The following is a 20,791-nucleotide window of genomic DNA, read 5'->3' as shown; positions in this document are numbered from 1 at the left end:
AAATGAGTTTGAAATAGACTACTTTCATATTAAACATATTGCACATGGAACCATTATTTGTATAGCAATCCCTTTGTTTATATATAAACAGCAGTATTCTTTACTGCCACAAATAATCATATGGGCCCAATGTAGCCATATCTTTCAAATTTTTTAGTAAATTTTTATTTATTTATTTTTATTGTTGAAAGTATTACAGATGTCCCCCCTTTCCCCACTGACCCTCTCAAAGTTTTTAATAGAGGCATAAAATATGAATTTTTATGTGAAATATTTCAATTTTTTATATTCTGATACCTGATTCAACTCCTTTTTTTTTATACACTATTCTGGACAAATAAATGTTGGAAAGCCTCACGTAGGTGTTGGCTGCCAGATAGCTATCTCTACTTGAGCAGTTATATCTGTTCTCGTGGTTTTAACCACTGTCCTAGGTTCATGATTTTTATATCTACTTTGCAGATCCAAAAGCTCACTTCATACATCTTTCTAAAAGACATATCCCTTTGGCTATCCCAGTGACCCCTCTGACATAGCATTTCCTCTACCCTCTGAATCAATTTCTATTCTACCCAGTCACCTAAATCAGATTACTCTCTCCCTTATCAACAAACCCAATTGTTAGATTTCTGTCTTTACTATCTTTCAATAACTCTCCTCACCTTTTACTGATATTTCTGTTGCTAATTCCACTATTTTTATTTAGACCTTTATTAACTCTCTCCTGGATTACTATAGTAATAACAGTGGCAAGCAGTATAGCATAGTGATTATGAGCATGGACGAGGCAGACTGCCTAGTTTTGCACTTACTAGGTGTGTGGTCTTGGATGAATTATTTAACTTCTCTGAACTTCAGTTTCTTGTCTATAAAGTGGAGATATTAAGAATATATACTTTATAAGGTTGACATGAGATTAAATGAGTAAATGTATGTATATCACTTAAAACAGTGAAGAATTTGCTATTATTATTATCATTATTATTAGTGGATTACTTTCTTCCTCCGAACCACCCACCACTTATCTTTATTTTATTGTCACACTTGTCCTGTTGCATTGGAAATGTTGTATATGACACTCTCCTCGGTTAGACTGTTAGCTCCTTGGAAGTTTGGATTATGTCATAATTATCTCTGGATCCCCAATACTTAGCACAATGCCAGACACAAATAGATGCTAAGTCAATATTTTTGCTTTTACTAAATAAACCTATTTGAGCCTCCTTTATTTAATTCTGATTTGAATTACTGCTACACCACACAGGATCATTGGAAGGATCAAATGGGAAGACAGATGTGAAAACCACTAAGCAACTATCAAACTGTAAAGACTTCATAGTAGCACTCAGAGTGGGTTTGCTTGGAATTTTGCAGGATTGGCTTGTGCCTCTTTTCATTTTGGGAAATGAATTAACGACCTTGCTCAAGGTCGCAGTCGATAGTTTTACAGGTCTTCTGTTGAATTACTAGCAAATAGGATTCCTCTGACAAAGTTTCAGGTGAGGAGAATAATGTGTGTAGTCACTAAGCTGTGGGGCTCAGAAACTTCAGCCTTGCTATGCAAAGAACTGAGAATCTATGGCCTGGGTACTCCCTTCCCAAAGGAACTTACAGTCTTCATTAATTTCAGGAATCTTTCTGAACCTGTAATGACCTACAGACTACATAAAGAGCTGGTCTCTGCTGCCAGTAAGTATTTATGTTAGCAGTTAATTGTGTTATCCTGGTTTCTTAATATTTACAGCAATAAGCCTAGAAAACTGCTTGAGGGAAAGTAATTGAGCAGGCGGAGGGGGAGAAAAATGCATAGATTTTTATGCACTGCCAAATGAAAGTATTCTCACTTGCTGTCTAATTCAAGTGTTGTATTATTTTTCATAAGTCAATGATAGTTGAATGGTTTGGAGAAAACTGGCTAACTTGAGGGATGTGATAGGTTATTGATCAATTGTGCCTTTTCCATCAGAACAAGAGCTCACACTACCAGGGGACAGCACAATGGTTCCATTATGCTTGCTGTTTCAAGTTGTTTCCAGCATCTTTCCTTTTCAAATGCCTTTTAATTGTGTTGTGAGTCTTTACTCCTAATCTGTTAGTGCTAGTAGCACGTTTTCTAGATGTTAAAACTGCAAGTGAGGGTGGAGAGGTGCATGGGTAATAAGGCATGTAGAATCACCCCAAAAATTGGCTGCTGAAGAAGCATTAAAATTTTTGGCTGAGGCCCCTGTATGAGTATTTCTGCCTACTTCAATGTGACCCTCCTCCTGCATCATGTACTGTGTGGTGTGCAGGAAAAAGAATCATGAGGCTTGTCCTTATAATGAATGTTTGTTGAGGCAAGATACCTATTAATCTTTACTCTGAGCCCTCTTGGTGATTTTCTTAGGAACCACAAGGATGGTGGGTGGGCAAAGGTTTCCATCTGAAAATTTACATGTGGAATGTTAGGAGCGACCTTTGTACCCCAAATTCTGACTGCTTCTAAAACAGTCTTGTCTTTTCTTCTCATATTTCTCCTCTCTGTTCTAATTTCTTCATCTTTCTGAGCCTATCTTGTTTTTTATTTCTCTTTTTTGTGCCTTTTGGTCTCTGTCTTCCTCTATCTCTCTGTCACATTGTCTTTGTGTCTTAGTATATTTTTTGCCATTGTGTTTCTGTGCCTATTTATCTTTCTGTCTCTTTTCATCTGACACTCTCGCTGTCCCTTATTGTTTATCTTTGCATGTACACATGTGTGTATGTATGAAAGTTTACTTGATACAGTTGCCCAGAAGGCAAACCTCTTTTTGTCTCTGTTCTCTCTCAGAGTCTGACAACCTGGATTATCGGCTGGGAGCTATTCACTCCTTGGTATATAAGCTACCAGAAAAAAACCGGGAGATGCTGGAACTTCTTATAAGACACTTGGTCAAGTAAGTAAATTCTGGGGTTTCATAAAGAGTTCATATTAGAGGACTGGCCCACATGATAGCACTAAAAAGAAATTGCCTGCTGTCTCTAATTCCAAGTCCTCAAATGCTTCATCCTGAACATGCTGAGTGCTCTGTAAGGAAGATGATTTTGCCTGGATCCTAGTCTATATCCTCCCAGTGTCATAATGCATCTCATTTGAAGAGTTGTCACAACTGAGACAATCCCGCCAGGTAGAGTGAGCTGAACACCGGCCTTGCTCTCAGATAAACCTGGTTTGTGATTCCAACTCTACCATTTATTTAGCTGGAAAATGTTAGGCAACCCTCTCTTAGCCTCTGTTTGGTCATCTCTGAAATGACAATAATATTGCCTACCATGCAGCAGGATTGTTGTGTGGATTTGCATGAACACAGGTAAAGTGCATGACACCCAGGAGGCTTTCAAGAAATGGGAATTATTGTTAAGACTAGAGGCCCAGTGCATGAATTTGTGCATCAGTGAGGTCCCTCCCCCTGGCCTGCGGGATTGGGCCAAAACCGGCTCTCTGGCATCCCCTGAGGAGTTCTGGATTGCAAAAGGGTGCAGGCCAGGGACCCCACCGGTGCACAGTCGGTGCCAGGGAGGGTTGGCCAGCCAGGAAGGGACTGTGGGAGGGCTCCATTGTATGTCCAGCCCATCTCGTTCAGTCCCGATTGGTCGGACCCCAGCAGCAAGCTAACCTACCTGTCAGAGTGTCTGCCCCCAGGTGGTCAGTGCACATCATAGGGAATGGTTGAGCAGCTTAAGCATATGATTAGCATATTATGCTTTGATTGGTTGAACAGACAACCAGACTACCAGACACTTAGCATATTAGGCTTTTATTATATAGGATTATAGTCAACTTCTTGCTTGGGTGTGGAAGGCCAGTACAGACAGCAGCATTCTGGAGAATAGGGCTAGTAATGGGCTCTAAGATGGGTGTGTGTAAGGGGCATGTGTGCCCCACTGCAATGCTTCCTGGCCAGAGGGTTCAGTGATGTGAATAAAGACAAATGTCCTTGACTCATAAACGGCCAGTTGCTGCCTCTTTGGAAGCAGTATGGAGCAGCAGAAAGCAGTATCTCCAAGAGTCAGCAAACTTGTATTCTAGTTTCAGTTCTGCTACTAGCTTCCTTGATTATCATGGGCAGGTCACTTTCTAGGCCACTCTTGGTATTTTAAAAAGTAAAGAAATAAGACAATAATCTTAGAAAAAATTTTATGCATTTTAAGTGTATTTAACAAAATAAAGCTACCCCCACATTCACAAAAATGCAGCGATGACATACTTTAACCTTATTTGGAAAGGATCTCAAATACCGAGAATTTAGGTCCTTAGTGAAGGTGAGGCTCCAGGCTAAGTGGCCCTCATGGCCTCCCTTTGTGATAAATCCTAATCACTCTGCATCATTGGACTTTGGGTTACCTGTGATATAATGAAATATCTCTGAGATCTGATTCAGCTCTGGCATTCTACATTTTTTAATGAGTATTACAAACACTAATGTAGATAAATAGACTTGACAAGCGGATGGCTTTTATATTTGGTGCCAATGTTTGCAATTTGGGCTAATAGAGAATATTAAGAGATATTTTCTTTTGAAAATGGTTATTTGTGATAATCTCAGTAAAAGTACAAAAATCAGCACATAAGCCATTTCAATGTTAATTTGAAGTTGCCCTGGGGGAAACAGACTTTGCATTCAAGTTCCAGCTCTATCACTAATTTGCCGTGTGACCTTAAGAAAGTTCCACCTACTCTCTGGGCCTCAGTTTGTTCATCTATAACATGAGGGGACTAGATTAGCTAATCTCGAAATGTTCTTCCAACTGATTTTTTGAAGAGTGTCAATATGTTGCAGCAGTCAAGGACTTGGTTGAGGAGTCTCCTGTTAGCAGTGGGTGAGTAACACCTTTCTCCATCCACCCAAAGCTTGGCCACCTGCCTTACTGCAAGAATCTTGGTTCTTAAAATCACTAAAACAAAATGAGTGAGAGACAGAACAAACATACAGGACAAAGAAGTAGAAAGACAAATACCCTGAAAAAAAACTGATCAATTTTACTCATAATAAGAAAAAATGCAACTTAAACCTAAACTGAGATACCATCTTTTGGCAAATCCTAAGGTGTTACTGTATTCTCGGTTGATGAGACTTCGGGGCAGCAGGTACTCTAATAATAAATTAGTGGTCACTAATCGGTGGTCCGTGGACCACTGGTGGTTTGTGAGGTCTGGAAGGTTGGCGACCATTGCTCTAATATATTGCTGGTGTTAATGCATACAGACCTAGAGGAGGGGAATATGGCAATATCTAACAAATCTGCATGTTGTTACCCTTTCACACAGTGATCCCAATTCTAGGCATTTACTTTGAAGACATCTCCACAAAACTACATATGCATGAGGTTCATCATTGCAGCATAATTCTTAATAACAAAATATTGGAAACAACACAAATGTTTAATAATAGGGGACTAGTTAAGTAAATAATTCAAACAGTGTGGTCATAAAAAAGAATGGGAAAAAAAATCTATTGACTTTGTTTATGTAGTGATATCCAGGATGTTTTTATAGTGACTTCCAGGATATGTTACAAATTTCCAGCATATAAAACAGACAGCAACAATAAGAAAAACCCAAGGTGTAAAACAGGATATATAATCTACCTTTCTTGTAAGAAAAAAGAGGGAAATAAGAATATAAACACATATTTCCTTACCCTTGTCAAAGGAAGCACAGTAAGATAAATTAAAAAAACCTAATGACTTAGAATGCTAACATATTTACCACATGAACCAGCAACTCTGCTCCTAGGTATATACTGAAGAGAAATGAAAATATATGTTCACAAAATATATATATATATATATATATATATATATATATATATATCCACACAGTATTCGTAGTAGCATGATTCATAGTTGCCCAAACATAAAAACAATTTAAATGAGACATCAACTGATGAATGTAAAAATAAAATGTGATGTAAACATATAGCCATGAGAAGGAATCAAGTACTGATATATAGACAAACCTTGAAAACATTATGTTAAGTGAAAGAAGCCAGACACAAAAGGACACATTATATAATTCCATTTAAATGAAGTGTTCACAATGGACGAATCTATAGAGACAGAAAGTAGATTAGTGGTTGCCTAGGGCTGGGACCCGGAGACATGGGAGGAAATGGGGAGTGACACTAACAGTTATGGGTGTTTTGTTTTGTTTTTGAGTGGTGGAAATGTTCTAGAATTAGATAGTAGTGACGTTTACACAACTCTGAATATACTAAAAACATTGAATTGTACCCTTTTCCCTTTAAAATGGTGAATTTTGTGGTATGTGAAATACATCTTAATAAAGCTGTTATAAAAAACTAATTAAAATGTTTACTAAAGAAGACAGGTGGTAAATAGAGTGAAAAGGCTATGGATGAGTCCTCAAGTCCAACTTTTCTGTGGTTTAGACTTTTTTAAAATATACTTTTTTATTGATTTCAGAGAGGAAGGGAGAGGGAGAACGAGATAGAAACATCAATGATGAGAATCATTGATTGGCTCCCTCCTGCATGCCCCCTGCTGGGGATCAAGCCTGCAACCCAGACATGTGCCCTTAATTGTAATCGAACTCTGGAATGTTCAGTCCACAGGCCACTGGGCTGGTTTTGACTTTTGAGCCATGTTAATGTTTCATATAACCAAAAAGTAAAATTTAATCAAAATTTAGGGCATTACAAACCCTAAAATTAAACACAAAAAGCTAACAAATTTAAATGTTTATCAAATTGATAACAAAGACACGTCGAGAAAAGTGATTCCAACTAACATATCAAAACAGTCCTCTGACTCATTATTAATGATATATTCTAAAAACAGAACTGCAAAAAAAAAATGTAAACATCACCCAGTACATTCTTTAGTACTAGTAATATTATTATAATGTGAAACTTTTTGTTGTTGTTGTTGCTTGGGTTTTTTTTTATTGTTTAAAGTATTATATATAGTAGTACATATATCTCCTTTTTTTCCCCATTGACCTTCCTCCAGCCTCCCCTACTCCCTGTCGCATGCCCTCATCCCACTCACCCAGTGTCTTGGGTCCATTGGTTGTGCTTATATGCATGCATAAAATTCCTTTGGTTGATCTCTTCCCCCCCCCCCGCCCCCCCAACACGCCCCAGCCTTCCAGCTGTAATTTGATAGTCTGTTCGGTGCTTTACCGTCTCTGTATCTATCTTTTTGTTCATCAGGTTATAATGTTCTTTATTTTCCATAAATGAGTGAGATCATGTGGTATTTTTCATTCAATTCCTGGCTTATTTCACTTAACATAATGGTCTCAAGATCCATCCATGCTGCTGCAAATGGTAAGAATTCCTTCTTTTTTATAGCAGAGTAGTATTCCATTGTGTAGATGTATCATAGTAATCCACTCATCTGCTGATGATAATTTAGGCTGTTTCCAAATTTTAGCTATGGTGAATTGTGCTGCTATGATCATAGGGGTGCATATATACTTTCTGATTGGTGTTTCTAGTTTCTTGGGATATATTCCTAGAAATGGGATTACTGGTTCAAATGGGAGTTCCAATTTTAGTTTTTTGAGGAAACTCCATACTGTTCTCTACAGTGGCTGCACCAGTCTGCATTCCCACCAGCAGTGCACAAGGATTTCTTTTTCTCCGCATCCTCGCCAGCACTTGTCATTTGTTGATTTGTTGATGATAGCCATTCTGACCGGTGTGAGATGGTACCACATTGTCATTTTGATTTGCATCTCTTGGATAATTAGTGATTTTGAGCATGTTTTCATATGTCTCTTGGCATTCCTTCTGTCTTCTTTCGAAAATATTCTATTTAGGTCTGTTGCTCATTTTTTTACTGGATCATTTATCTTCCTTTTATTAAGTTGTATAAGTTCCCTGTAGATGTTGGAGATTAAACCTTTATCAGTGATCACAATTGCAAATATGTTCTCCCATACAGTGAGCTTTCTTATTGTTTTGTTGATGGTTTCTTTTGCTGTGCAAAAACTTTTTATTTTGATGTAGTCCCATTTGCTTATTTTCTCTTTAGATTCCATTGCCCTGGGAGTGGTATCGGTGAAGAAATTGCTTCGGCATATGTCTGAGATTTCTCTGCCTGTGGATTCCTCTAGTATTTTTATGGTTTCCCGTCTTATGGTTAAGTCCTGTATCCATTTTGAATTTATTTTTTTGTATGGTGTAAGTTGGTGATCTAGTTTCATTTTTTTTCATGTATCTGTCCAATTTTCCCAACACCATTTATTAAAGAAACTGTCTTGACTCCATTGTATGTTCATGCCTCCTTTGTCAAATATTGATTGTGCATAGTTGTGTGGGTCGATTTCTGGGTTCTCTATTCTATTCCATTGGTCTATATGTCTGTTCTTGTTCCAGTACCAGGCTGTTTTGAGAACAGTGGCTTTGTAATACAGCTTGAAATCTGTTATTGAGATCCTACCTATTTTGTTCTTCTTTCTTTGGATTGCTGTGGCTATTCAGGGTCTTTTTTTATTCCAGATGAATTTTTGGAGCATTTTCCTAGGTCTGTGAAATATGCCTTTGGTGTTTTAATGGGGAGTGCATTGAATCTATAGATTGCTTTGGGTAGTATGGACAGTTTTAATGATGTTGATTCTACCAATCCATGAACATGGTATGTTCTTCCATCTGTTTATGTCTTCCTCTATCTCGTTTTTCAATGTCCTCTCGTTTTCCAAGTACAGGTCTTTTACCTCCTTAGTTAACTTTATTCCTAGGTATCTTAATTTTTTTGGTATGATGATAAATGGGATTGATTTTTTAGTCTCTCTTTCTATAAGTTCACTATTGGTGTATAGAAAGTCCATAGATTTCTTGGCGTTAATTTTATATCCTGCTACATTGCCGAATTCATTTATTAAGTCTATTAATTTTTTGATGGAGTCTTTCGGGTTTTTTATGTACAGTATCATGTCATCTGCAAATAAGGATAGCGTTACTTCTTCTTTTCCAATTTGGATGCCTTTTATTTCTTCTTCTTGTCTGACCACAATGGCTAATATTTCCAGTACTATGTCAAACAGGAGTGGTGAGAGTGGGCATCCCTGTCTTGTTCCTGTTCTTAGGGAAAATGATTTTAATTTTTGCCCATTGAGTATGATGTTGGCTGTGGGTTTATCATATATGGCTTTTATTATGTTGAGGTATGATCCTTCTATTCCCACCTTGCTGAGAGTTTTTGTCAAGAAAGGGTGTTGGATTTTGTCAAATGCTTTTTCTGTGTCAATTGATATGACTATATGATTTTTATCTTTCAATTTGTTTATGTGATGTATCACGTTTATTGATTTTCAGATATTGTACCATCCTTGCATCCCTGGGATAAATCCTAATTGGTCATGGTGTATGATCTTTCTGATGTACTGCTGGAGCCGATTTGCTAGAATTTTGTTGAGGATTTTGGCATCTATGTTCATGAGGGATATTGGCCTGTAATTCTCTTTCAATGTGTTGTCTTTATCTGGTTTTGTTAATAGGTGGATGCTGGCTTCATAGACGGAGCTTGGAAGTGTTCCTTCCTCTTTAATTTTCTGGAATACTCTGAGGAGGATAGGTTTTAATTCTTCCTTGAATGTTTGGTAAAACTCCCCTGTGAAGCCGTCTGGCTCTGGGCACGGGAATTCTCGCAGAGGATGGTCTGTTGACTGTGCCGCTGAATTTCCCTGGTGGGAAGGAGACAAAGGCGCCAGACTGCGCTGAGCCCCAGTTCCGACTACACTGAAACCCAGTTCCGGGCAAGAATCTGGGAATCCAGATTCATTGGGGGAGAGACTAGACTGTTTGGCAGCGGGCGAAACTCCAGGGCGCTTTTCTCTCAGAGGTGTTTTCAGGGAGTACAGAGGGACACTGAGACCCAGGAACCTCATATGGCGGGGCTGAGGAGAAGCCAATGCTGTAGGCTCCACCCTGAAACTCCGCCCCATCCAAGCTGAGCACAGAGGCTTTTACAATTTTGCAAGTCTAGTTGAATAAGGCTGTCTCCCGGCATAGACACAGCTGATCCTCACAGCCAATTGAACTGGAGGTCAAATCCTCCCAGTGTACCAACAGCAATCAAGGCTTAACAAAACCAAGACTTTGCACTCATCCCACAAAGGGGGGTATCAGGAGCAACCACCTAGGGAGATTGGGGAAGCTGAACGATAGGGCGGCAGCCAAAAGGTGAAGACACCAAAGCAGGTCACGAATAGAAGGGATGAAGGAAAGTAAACTAATGGACGACACAGTGTTCAGAACCACATTTATAAGGTTACTTAAGAATCTTCTGGAGGACCAAGATGGCGGCATAGGGCAGACGCCTGATTGTTGCCTACCACAACAATTTTGAAACTACAACTGGAAAACAGAGCAGACACCATCCAGAACAATGGCCGGAGGAATTGCTGAGAAGGAATTGACCGATGGGAGTTGGAATCGGGAAGACGAGGCCCCACTGGGTCCCGGATCCAGGTGCACTAGCCTGAGTGCCGCCACAGCGACCTCGGACCAGCCCGCCGCCACGCACCGGGCGCACCAGAGCTTCGCCGAGCCCGGCGCCCAGCTAGTTCCGCGGCAGCCGCCCTGGCACTTTGAGAAAATGGCCGAAGGAATTGCTGAGAGGGAATTGACCGACAGGAATTGGGATCAAGAAGACGAAGCCCCACTGGGTCCCGGGTCCGGGTGATACTGCGCCCCTGGGTCCAGGCGAGGCCACACGCCCCTGTGTCCGGGTGAGGCCACGCGCCCCTGAGTCCGGGTGTAGCTGGATCCCGGGTCCGGGTGAGGCCGTGCGCCCCTGGATCCGGGTGAGGCTGCGTCCCGGGTCCGGGAGAGGCCACGCGCCCCGGGGTCAGGGTGAGGCCCTGCGCCCCTGGATCCGGGTGAGGCTGGGTCCTGAGTCCGGGTGAGGCCACGCCCCTGGATCCGGGTAAGGCTGGGTCCTGGGTCCGGGTGAGGCCGTGTTCCCCTGAATCTGGGTGAGGCTGGGTCCCGGGTCCGGGTGAGGCCGCGCCCCTGGGTCCAGGTGAGGCCACGCGCACCTGGGTCTGGGTGTAGCTGAATCCCGGGTCCGGGTGAGGCCGCGCGCCCCCGGGTCCAGGCAAGGCCGCGCGCCCCTGGGTCCGGGTGAAGCTGAATCCCGGTTCCAGGTGAGGCCATGCACCCCTGGATCTGGGTGAAGCTGGGTCCCGGGTCTGGGTGAGGCTGCGTCCCGGGTCCGGGTGAGGCCGTGCCCCTGGGTCCGGGAGAGGCCACGCGCCCCGGGGCCTGGGTGATGCTGGGTCCCAGGTCCGGGTGAGGCCGTGCGCCCCTGAGTCTGGGTGGAGCCGCGCCCCTGCGTTCGGCCGAGACCAAACCAGCGGGAGTCGGACCTGCATTACCACCATTTACCCACCATCCAGAGCTGAAAATTCAGTGCCACATGTACACATAAGGAACTGGTGGACATTGAAATTGGGTCTCAAAAGAACTGTTGGTCCAGAAAAAAACTTACTACAGACTGATTCATTTGCCTGTCAGCATAACTATTATTGCTCGTCTCACATTCGGTTCTGATAAGTATATGTCTAGTGACACATGATCTCGCTCATCTAGGGGAAATGATGAACAACATAGACTGATGAACAAGAACAGACCCAGAAACAAGGAGGCATCGATTGGACTGTCGGGCCTCAGAGGGAGGGTAAGGGAGGGTGGGGGTAGGGGGGAGAGATCAACCAAAGGACTTGTGTGCATGCATACGAGCCTAACTAATTGGTTAAGGACAACAGGGGAGTGGGGGCTTCCGTGGGGAGGGGTGGGGGATGGGAATGGGGGGATGAGGACAAATATGTGACACCTTAATCAATAAAGAAATTTAAAGAAAATAAAAAAGGAAGATAAATGATCCAATAAAAAAAAATGGGCAACGGACCTAAATAGAATCTTTTCGAAAGAAGAGAGAAGGAGGGTCAGGAGACATGAAAACATGCTCAAGTCACTAATTATCCAAGAGATGCAAATCAAAACGACAATGCAGTACCATCTCACACCTGTCAGAATGGCTTTCATTAACAAATCAACAAACGATAAGTGTTGGTGAGGATGCAGAGCAAAAGGAACCCTCGTGCACTGCTGGTGGGACTGGAGACTGGTGCAGCCACTGTGGAGAACAGTATGGAGTTTCCTCAAAAAACTGAAAATGGAACTCCCAATTGACCCAGTAATCCCACTCCTAGGAATATATCCCTAGAAACACCAATCAGAAAGGATATATGCACCCCTATGTTCATAGCAGCACAATTTATAATAGCTAAGATTTGGAAACAGCCTAGGTGTCCTTCAGCAGATGACTGGATAAGAAAAATATAGTACATCTACACAATGGAATACTATGCTGCCATAAAAAGAAGGAATTCTTACCATTTGCAGCAACCTAGATGGAATTGGAGAACATTATACTAAGTGAATTAAGCCAGTCAATGAATGAAAAATACCACATGATCTCCCTCATTTGTGGATTATAAAGAACATTATAATCTGATGAACAAAAATATAGATACAGAGGCAGTAAAGCATCAAACAGAAGGTCAAATTTCAGCGGAAAGGTTAGGGAGAAGTGGGGGAAATAAGAGATCAACAGAAGGACTTGAATGCATGCATATAAGAATAACCAACAGAAGCAAAACATTGAGGGGTGAGGGCATGTATGGGAATGGGGGGCCAATGGTAAGATATGTACACATATAATACCTTAATAAAAGAAAAAAAATAAATACAAATTTTATGATGTAAAGTAAAATAATGGTAATATTGAATTGAACAATGGTAATGTTTAATTGAGAATGCCAGTTCAAACTGCTGATTTTAAAACAAAACAACAAAAACTGTGAATCACTCTTGAAGTGATTCTACCCCAAAATGCAATAGATACACACAATACCCTGACATTTGTTTATAAATAACATTCCCTCCCCAAAAGTACTAAGGCTGCTTTGAGAAATGACTGATGCCAGCTCTGGGACAAGGAAAATACAAGGAGAGCCTTGGATAAAGTGTGCCTTAGTAGGCAAAGAACAGCTCAAACACTAATAAGTGTGTCATGTCACAAGAACACAGGGACCTGCTTGAAAAGGTTGTCACTGATTGCATCTGAGGGCAACCTGAACATCAAAAATAATAAATATTGTGTTTGATTATAACCCTTGAATAAATAAAAATTTATGTGAAGTAGGTAGAATAAGGAAAGCTCTTTATTTAAGAAGAAAGCCAGCTAATAAATGTGAGAGGAATGATAGAATTAGAAAAAACTATTGCTTTGCAACCTCAGTGCCCTAGCTGTTTCAGGCATGGATGAAAATCATTGGGTGAAAGATTGTTCAGGAACAAGATAGTCATATAGTTTTAATGTACTACCCACATATTACTTACTAATTCCAAATGAAAAAAAAGTATCTTTATAGTGAAGCTATCTGGCAAACACAACTTCAATTAATTGATCACAGTTAGCATCCCTGAGCTGCTATCTTGCATCCCCCTGTGTGTGAGCTTGTTCTCAGCTCGTCTGCCCAAGACCCCCTGAGTGCCAACCCTAGTCCCGCTCACTGCCCCATTTCCTCTCCAACAAGATGAAAGAAACTATCCTGAACCAGGAGAAACTCGCCAAACTGCAGACACAAGTGTGCATTGGTGGGAAAGGAACTGCTCCTAGAAAGAAGAAAGTGGTTCACAGAACAGCTATAATAGCAGATGATAAAAACTTAAGTTCTCCTTAAAGAAGCTAGGGGTAAACAATACCTCTGGTATTGGAGAAGTAAATCAGTTCACAAACCAGGAAATAGTGACCCACTTTAACAACCCTAAAGTTCAGGCATCTCTGGCAGCTAACACGTTCACCATTACAGGCCATGCTGAGAGAGCAGCTGACAGAAACACTATCCAGCTTGGTGCAGACACTCTGACTAGTTTAAGGAGACTGGTGAAGCTCTGCACAAAACAATCTGTAGATGGAAAAGCACCATTTGATACTGGAGAAGTTGATGATAATGAAGTTCCAGATCTTGTGGAGAATTTTGGTGAGGCTTCCAAGAATGAAGCAAACTGATTTCAATCAACTTCTGAAGATTAATTTGAAGAAGTTACTGGGAGCTGCTATTTTATATTATGACTAGAAGCCTGTTGCACGAAGTTTCGTGCAATAGACTTTTCCTTCACCTGGCTGCCGGCACCAGTTTTCCGCCAGCAGCAGTTTTCCTCTGGCCACCCGCCGATCGATCGGAGCGCCTCCAGGCAGCGCGATCGGCCACCCCGAGAGGAACTCTGATCGGAGGTGCTCCGATCGGAGGGTGGCCAGAGGAAAACTGCTGCTGGCGGAAAACTGGTGCCGGCAGCCATTCAATCGGCCACCCCGAGTTCCGCCACCAGCGTCTTCCGCCAGCCCCATGGGTCCTTCTGCAGCGCCGGCCCGGCTGGCAGGAGGAGCGGAGGTCGGGGACTCGCGAGTCCCCGCCACCCTGAGTCCCGCCCCCCGCACCACCAGCCGGCCCAATCGTGGGCATAGCAGAGTGATGCAATTTGCATATTACCTTTTTATTATGTAGGATTGCTTTTTCACATTTTGTTTATGAGTCTGATAAAATGTAGATTTCTAATTTTTTTAAGCTCAGCCCCTTGAACACTGCAACTCTTTTCAGTTTTTGCTTATGCACAAATCATTATTTGCAGCTAATTATGCTAAAGAAGCCTGGGAATAAAGTTTGAAACAACAACAACAAAAAATTTAACACTGCTAATAATGGTACAAAATGACCTTATGTGACTCCTAATGGGATACAGTAATAATACACAACATAAACTGAAATATTTTTGCCAAAAACATTTAGCTCAAATCAAATTAGCCTTTTCAGTTTACAGGAAATACAGTGCATACATAAATACAGAGTGTTTTATATTCTATAAGACACTGGTTTGGACTTTAAAAAAAGTTGATGTTGAGTGTCTACAATTTGCAAATCATTAGCTTGGTGATATAGGGAGATAAAATATAAATAAGGGAGAATGGCTGCCCTTGACCTTGCAAATCATGATGGTTTTCTGATATCAGGCTGCTATTACTATGGAGTAGATATTATGATATATACTTTACATTATGACCTCATTTAATTCAAACACCTCTTAGAACTAAGTATAATTATTACCCCCATTTTTCAAATAAAGAATATCAAAATAACTATATGGCCAGTGGTTATTAGACTTATTAGGATAATCATTTTACAAGGTATATGAATGTCTAATCACTATATTGTACATATGAAACTAATATAATATTGCATGTCAACTATAACAACAATAAATTAAAAAAAGAAAAAAAAAGGTGATGTCCTGGAATGAGAATTAGGGGTACTGTTTTATACTAAGAGACTAAAGAAACAGAAACAAATGCAGGGTATGAACTTTTATTCTATCTAGATTTGGAAAACCCAAGTGAAAAATAATTTTTTGCATGACATTTGAGAAAATTTGTGTATGGAATAGATACTAGATTATAAGGAACTGTTGTAAATTTTCATAGGTATGAAAGTGTTATTGTGGTTTTGTAGGCCAGCATGCTTGTTCTTTGGAGATGAATGCTGAGGTACTTAATATACTAGTATACAGAGAGAAAGCAAAATGTTAAAATTAGTAGTAATGTTAATTCTTGAATCCAGGTATAGATAGTATGATTGCTCATAATACCATTCTTTCAAAGTTTTTGTATGTTTGAAAACCTTTGAAAAAAAAGTTGTAGGGAAAGACAAAAATAGGCTTACCTCCAATAGGGAAATTTACACAGAAAAAAACCCATGTACTTTTAAAATTCACATAATCATCCTGCCTGCCAACCACTGCATTCTCAACCTATATGCTAAATGTATCAATACCTTTGTAATGTGTTCCCACTGCTAGTCAATTTCTAGGCTAATAACAGGCAGATACAAACAGATCTTGGCAAATTTGGAGTTTCCTACTATCCAATTATCTTTAATTAAATTTTTTTTTGTTGACTTCAGAGGGGAAAGGAGAGGGAGAGATTGATAAAAACATCAATGATGACAGAGAATTATTGACTGGCTGCCTCCTGCATGCCCCCAACTGGGGATCAAGCCTACAATCTAAGCATGTTCCCTGACCAGGAAGTGAATTGTGACCTCCTGGTTCATAGGTCGATGCTCAACCACTGAGCAACACTGGCCAAGCTATCCACTTATTTTTGCTTGGTATCTATAACTTTCATTAATAAGATGTAGGAGAATGCTATGTATGGATCACCTCCCCCACAATCTCACTACCTGTGGAATATTACAGTGGAAACAGCCCCAGACCTAATTCTGCCCTCATACAGGTATTTATCAGCAAACAGACACAAAACCAGTTGTATAATCTGTAAACTCAATGAAGTCCCAGCTCTTTTCTTTCAGATGCTCTTTACTGCATCTTGTATGAAAGTTCCAATTGAGGCAGATGAGATATAACAATACAATTGGGAGCAGGCAATAAAATCCTATGATATAATCCCCAAATGCAAATCTCCTGTGTAATCTTAGGCCTGGGCTACCATTTTGAAGTGTGTGGGCTACTAAGTTTAATGGAGTCTTCTTATTTTTGTAATAACACTTCTGTTGTTTCAGAAGCAGCACCAGGCATTGTAGAGATTAGAAAATACAGAAAAAAAGTAAAAGCTTTCTATAACCAAGCGTACAAAAAATCACTGCTATTAATATATTAGTACACATTTTTTATCTTTCTGTGAGTGTTTGTGTTTTTGTATACACCCTCCCCCCCCAACACACTTGCATTTTAAAAAAAATATATATATTTTTTATTGATTTCAGAGAGGAAGGAAGAGGGGGAGAGAGAAACATCAATGATGAGAGAAAATCCTTAATTGGCTGCCTCCTGCATTCCCCCTACTGGGGATTGAGCCCGAAACCCAGGCATGTGCCCTGACTGGGAATCAACCATGACTTCCGGTTCGTAGGTTGATGCTCAACCACTGAGCCACAATGGCCGGGTTGCATTTTTTACCAAAATGAGATTATGGTATTCTGTAATTTATTTTTTATTTTATTTTCATTTTAATTGAATTTATTGGGGTGACATTGGTTCACAAAATCATACAGGTTTCAAGTGTACAACTCAACAAAACATCAGCTACACACTGCCCATCACCCAAAGTCTTTTTTTGTCCCCATTTATCCCCCCTTTGCCACACACCTCTTTCCTTCTGGCTAACATCACACTGTTTGTCTGTGTCTATGTGTTATATATATACAGAGTGCCCCCCCAAAATGTATACACACTTAATACCTGATAGCTCAATTTTTAAAATGAACTATATTTTAATAAGCACAGCCTTTATAATTATTAAAAGTGTGTGTATACATTTTTTGGGACACCCTAGATACATTTTTGGGGATGACACCCAACCAACTGAGCAACACCAGCCAGGGCTAGTCTTATTAGTTTTGTCTACTTTCTTCATTGTCATATTTTCAGTGTGTTCACTCATTTCATTTATTTCTTGTAAAACAGAGGCTTTGTTTAAAGGCTAAATGGATACAAGTTAACTATTTTTTTGGCTAGAACACATGATAATGTTGTGTATCTTATGCTGAATCACTCTGAAGATGCATAATATAGGTTGATCCACCTTACTGGTTTTAAGATTGATCATTGTTCTATTCTTCTGTCTATGCAAGTTTGGGAATGTCTATACAATAGTTCTAGTTAGTCCATATATCTTGACATATCTAAGAAATGAGAAATCATTTTATCATCAATCATACTAATTAACAAAGCCACTGGTGTTGATTGGAGATGAAGTTAACTGACCTTAGTGTGGCTGCTCTAGCTTCTGATTAGTCTTTTATCTTTTTTTGTTTTGTTTTTTGTTCATCCTCATCCAAGGGCATTTTTTCCATTGCTTTTTAGAGAATGGAAGGGAGGGAGGGAGGTGGAGAGAGAATAGAAGGGAGGTAGGGAGGAGGAGGAGGAGGAGAGGAGGAAAAGAAAGAGGAGGAGGAGGAAGAGGAGGAGGAAGAGGGAGAGAGAGAGAGAGAGAGAGAGAGAGAGAGAGAGAGATCGATTGGTTGCCTCCCACATGCACCCCAACTGGTGGCACCACGGATCAAACAAGCAACCCAAGAACATGCCCTTGACCAGGAATTGAACCTAAGTCCCCTCAGTGTGATGCTCTAACCACTGAGTAACAGACCACGGCTGATTCATCTTTTAAATACTGATTAATCAACCCTAGAATATGTAATATGTCAACCTGTGCTGGGGTATGCATGTAAACCACCAAATACATATATCAAATTCAATCAATTCTAAGGGGCACTTTTCTTTTTCAAATTGTAACCCTAATTTAGGATTCATCTCAGAATCAATGGATCTTAAAATCACTGTTGTCAGGCAGCAGATGTAATTATCATAACCTCTGCTTGCATGAACTTGTTAATAGTTCATATTGTAGTCATTTTGGTTAAATTATGTTCATTTTTATTTTCTACTAGAGGCCCAGTGCATGAAAATTCATGCACTGGAGGGGGGTCCCTCAGCCCGGCCTGCCCCCTCTCACAGTCCAGGAGCCTGCAGGGGCAGGAGGTGACCCGGCGATCAGGGGAAGGCAATGCCCCATCACACCTCTGCTGCTGCCACTGCCGGCAGCACAAGCCTCCGCTGGCCCTGGTTACCTGAGGACAGACAGCTTTTGGCGACCATGGGCGGCTGGGCAGCTGCCATCAGAGGCTTGCCTGTGCCTCGGGCCGGCCCTGGGCAGCTGGGGGGCTGAGGGGACTGGGGGACTCCAGAGGCAAGTGTGCAGAGCAGCCGGACCCACCTGGGAGCTGAGGGGACTGGGCGCCACCATCTTTGAGGGCATGACAGTCAATTAGCATATTCCATCCTTATTGGCTGTGGGCGCCACCATCTTTGAGGGTGGGACAGTCAATTAGCATAGTCCCTCCTTATTGGCTGTGGGCACCACCATCTTTGAGGGCAGGGCAGTCAATTAGCATATTCCCTCCTTATTGGCTGTGAGTGCTGCCATCTTTATGACGGTGTGACAGTCAATTAGCATATTCCTTCTTTATTAGATAGGATTTAAATCAAAATGTAATATTTTCTATTCAAAATATTATATAGTGATTTGACAATAAAATGATTTTTCTTTCTTAGTGATACATGAAATAATGGTGTGGTGAAATTCAGGACATTGCACTTTGTGTTGAAGTATTTAAAGTAAATTATATATATCACACCAGTAGAGGAAACCAAAGCTGTCTGTCCTTAAGAGCACCATCTTTAGGGATGGGGACTGCTCACACTGTGATAGATACACGGTTACCCTCCATTAGTATCTTTTCCTTTTAAAAAATGTTTTATTATGCAATATTTGAAGTATATACAGAAATAGATGGACTAGTCTAAGGAACTCTCTCATTTTATAAATCTTTCATTTTTCAGTTAGTTGACATACAATATTATATTGTTTCAGGTGTACAACATAGTGATTAGACATTTATATAACTTATGACACGATCACCCTGATAAGTCTTGTACCCACCTAGCACCATACATAGTTATTATCTATGTTCCCTATGCTGGACTTTGCATCCTCATAACTATTGTTATAACTGGAGATTTGTACATCTTAATCCCTTCCCTTTTTTTCACAAAAAATACACCAAATAAAAATGAACAAACAAAACAGAAACAAACTCATAGATACAGATAATATCTTGATGATTGTCAGGTGGGAGGGGGGTTGAGGATATGGGTGAAAGAGTCTAAGGAACTTTTCAGATGCCCCTCACTCAGCTTCAACAATTATCAATATGTGGCCAATCTTGTTTCATCTGTGCTCCTACCTACTTCTCTTCCTACATTATTTTGAAGCAAATCCAAAGCATCATATTATTTCTTTCATTAATATTTCAGTATGCATATAGAAAAAATGAAAAAAAAAGTACAGATAAACACAATACAATTGTTACATCTAAAAATTTTGTTCTTATAAATTAAATTTATTATAATAATTTAATATCAAATACTCTATGTTCAAATTTCCAGTATTTATAAATATGTCATATTTTTTATTTTTTTCAATTTAGTTTTTAAAAAATATGTTTTTATTGATTTTAGAGAGAGGGATAGAGAGATAAAAACATTGATGAGAGTAACATCAATTGGCTGCCTACAGGGGATTGAGCCTGCAACCCAGGTATGTGCCCTGACAAAGGAATCAACCGGTAACCTGTTGGGTTGAGGCTAAACCAATGAGCAACACTGGCTGGGCTAATTTAATTTTTTCATCCCCATTTATTCCCTCTATGTCTTCTTCCACCGCCACACCGCCCTACACCCCCGCCGCCATCACCACACTGTTATCCATGTCTGTGAATTGAGCTCTATGGACTCCATCACGGCTACTCAGTTCTTCCTTTGTAGTATAAAACCAGCCATTGTTAATATGTGAGTGAACGGACATAGTTGTGCTCCAGTAGTAAAATTTTATTTAAAAAAATAAAAGTTGAAAGTTTGGATTTGGCCTAAAAGTCTTAGTCTGGTGATTCCCTGATCTATAGCAATAGTCCTCAAACTTGTGTGTATGTGTGTCAGAATCACTTGTATGGCTTATAATAAATAACACAGAGGCCAAGGCTTGATGGCTTCTATGTTTTTACCATGTTCCAAGTTTACAAATTTTCCCTTTATCTCATTCTTTTTTCTTATAATTTTTGTGTTAAAGAAAATAGGTCATTTTTCTTTCAAAGTTTACCATAGTTGGA

At 40.3% G+C, this 20,791-nt stretch overlaps 1 protein-coding gene and 1 pseudogene across 7 annotated transcripts in view; both read left to right on the top strand.

Annotated features, from left to right (window-relative positions):
* OPHN1 (oligophrenin 1) overlaps positions 1-20,791 on the top strand; it is a gene marked incomplete at its 3' end in the record, with an annotated part of 608,646 nt that overhangs the window by 434,044 nt on the left and 153,811 nt on the right. For all 6 annotated transcript variants that reach the window (XR_013813217.1, XM_079765071.1, XM_079765074.1 and 3 more), the window contains exons 17-18: positions 1,631-1,689; positions 2,807-2,912. Coding sequence is in view for 5 of the 6 variants with exons in the window: in XM_079765071.1 (XP_079621197.1) it covers positions 1,631-1,689; positions 2,807-2,912 (165 nt within the window). The remainder of the gene's footprint in view (positions 1-1,630; positions 1,690-2,806; positions 2,913-20,791) is intronic.
* Positions 12,944-14,064, top strand: LOC307096220 (transcription factor BTF3-like; annotated as a pseudogene). Its single transcript has one exon. The product of its transcript is annotated as a transcription factor BTF3-like (transcript).

Source organism: Cnephaeus nilssonii, assembly GCF_951640355.1.
Source record: "Cnephaeus nilssonii genome assembly, chromosome: X".
Taxonomy (NCBI): domain Eukaryota; kingdom Metazoa; phylum Chordata; class Mammalia; order Chiroptera; family Vespertilionidae; genus Cnephaeus; species Cnephaeus nilssonii.
This window is presented reverse-complemented; position numbering and strand designations above follow the sequence as displayed.